The sequence below is a fragment of the Otolemur garnettii genome, unplaced genomic scaffold (genome assembly GCF_000181295.1).
Source record: "Otolemur garnettii isolate 467f Iridium unplaced genomic scaffold, OtoGar3 scaffold00066, whole genome shotgun sequence".
Classification (NCBI taxonomy): domain Eukaryota; kingdom Metazoa; phylum Chordata; class Mammalia; order Primates; family Galagidae; genus Otolemur; species Otolemur garnettii.
Genome location: NW_003852461.1, coordinates 8,828,747 through 8,830,413, shown reverse-complemented (window position 1 = coordinate 8,830,413; position 1,667 = coordinate 8,828,747). Strand labels below are relative to the sequence as shown.

General features: G+C 43.7%; 1 protein-coding gene across 1 annotated transcript in view; it reads right to left on the bottom strand.

Moving 5' to 3' along the window:
- Positions 1 to 1,667, bottom strand: part of PATJ (PATJ, crumbs cell polarity complex component) — a 379,729-nt gene that overhangs the window by 81,565 nt on the left and 296,497 nt on the right. The window contains exon 28 of the mRNA XM_023515102.1: positions 854 to 971. Within this exon, the coding sequence (XP_023370870.1) occupies positions 854 to 971 (118 nt within the window). The remainder of the gene's footprint in view (positions 1 to 853; positions 972 to 1,667) is intronic.

Below are 1,667 nucleotides of genomic sequence, written 5' to 3'. Positions count from 1 at the left end.
CCAAACTGCAACAAAAAAATAGCCGGGTGTTGTGGCAGGCACCTGTAGTCCCAGCTACTCGGGAGGTTGAGGCAAGAGAATCACCTAAGCCCAAGAGCTGGAGATTGCTGTGAGTTGTGATGTCAGAACACTCTAATGAGGGTGATAAAGTGAGACTCTGTCTCTACAAAAAAATAAATAAAAAATACCTGCTTGTTAAACTTTTTATGAGTTAATATTTGTGAAAAAATATATAAAAGACAAATACCACAAAGGTTTAAGGATGGCTAAATTAATGCAGGGTTATGCTTTGCTGCTGGTAGCGTGGTGTTTTAAAGAATCAACTTTTTAGTGATTTATTTTGCATAAAAGCAAAGTAGAAACACCCATTATTCATTTTGATGTTCTATTTTCAACACCCCTGTTAGCATAATTCGAGCCAGGAATGTAAAGAGAGAACATGAATACCACTTTCTTGAAACACTGAAAATTAACAGTCTTCAAATAGCTTATGTCAACATACGCAGGCCTAGTAATTGGGATCAATATAACTTTTATGAGATATTACTCATGACCTAAACACAATCTTTTGGAAGAGATTAAACAAGACCAATCTGCAAGCCTCAGATTCAACTAGTTTTACTCAGGGCCTTTTCTGGTCTAGTACCTTTACATTCAGTAATCAGCAGGCAATCGCCACAGGAGAGGGGAGATGATTTGCAGGAAGTGACACGGCCTGTCCTGGCCCCAAATCTACGAAAGTAGAGAACGGATGTGGCTTCTGACCCCTGGCCTGGTTCCCTTTTTCAGACATGACCATCCTTTCCTTCTCTAAGGTTTCATGGACCAATTCCGCTCAGGGAAAGAATCATACCATCGTCTGTGAAGTCCGCATCTGGAGACTGGGATGATGGAGTAGGTGCTAAGGGTTTCTCCTGAGAACTGAAGGAGACTTTTGTCGAATATTTTTGCTGTTTCATCTGGGGGACAGCCTGCAAAAGGAAAATTAGATAAATATTGAGGAGGAGAACAGTACTGAAAGAAGACTTTAAAATCGGTGTAATTTTCCCAAAACACTGGTGCACTTCAATAATTATGTTTTCTGAGACTATAGGGTGGGAGAGGTGGCAAGAGGCAGTTAGGACGACTTTCACCTCATTCCCAAACACGGAAGATGCTCTAGTCGGGGGTTAGATTAAGGAAGGGTGGAAGATCAACAGTAAAGACGCTCTGTCCCTGTGATCAGAATAAAAAAGGTTTCAATTTCTACTCGTGCTGATAATGTCCAGCTGAAGTTCTCGCCCCTGTGCTGTGCCCACGGGAAGCACCCTACAGGGCAGACATTCTGCTCTGCACACGCACAGCAGGCAGACACGTCAGGAGGTTAATTAAGCAACATGAAGACCAGAAGAGGAAAACCCAGTGTCCGCCCACAGCCTACTAAACACCAAGTACATCGATGACATTTAATTTGCATAAAGGGACTGATCTGCGATACCCAGTGACTGGGACACAGCAGAGACTCAACGAATGATGACGGTGTGAATGACCAGAGGAAGAAGCAAGACTGAAGACCTGGGACGCTCAGGTAGGAAAGGAACCCGAAATTCAACGGGGGTGCAGGGACCTTTGCCGCATGGACCTTGGAGGATGAATTTGGGGAGGACTCTGCTGAAGGCAGTGAAGCA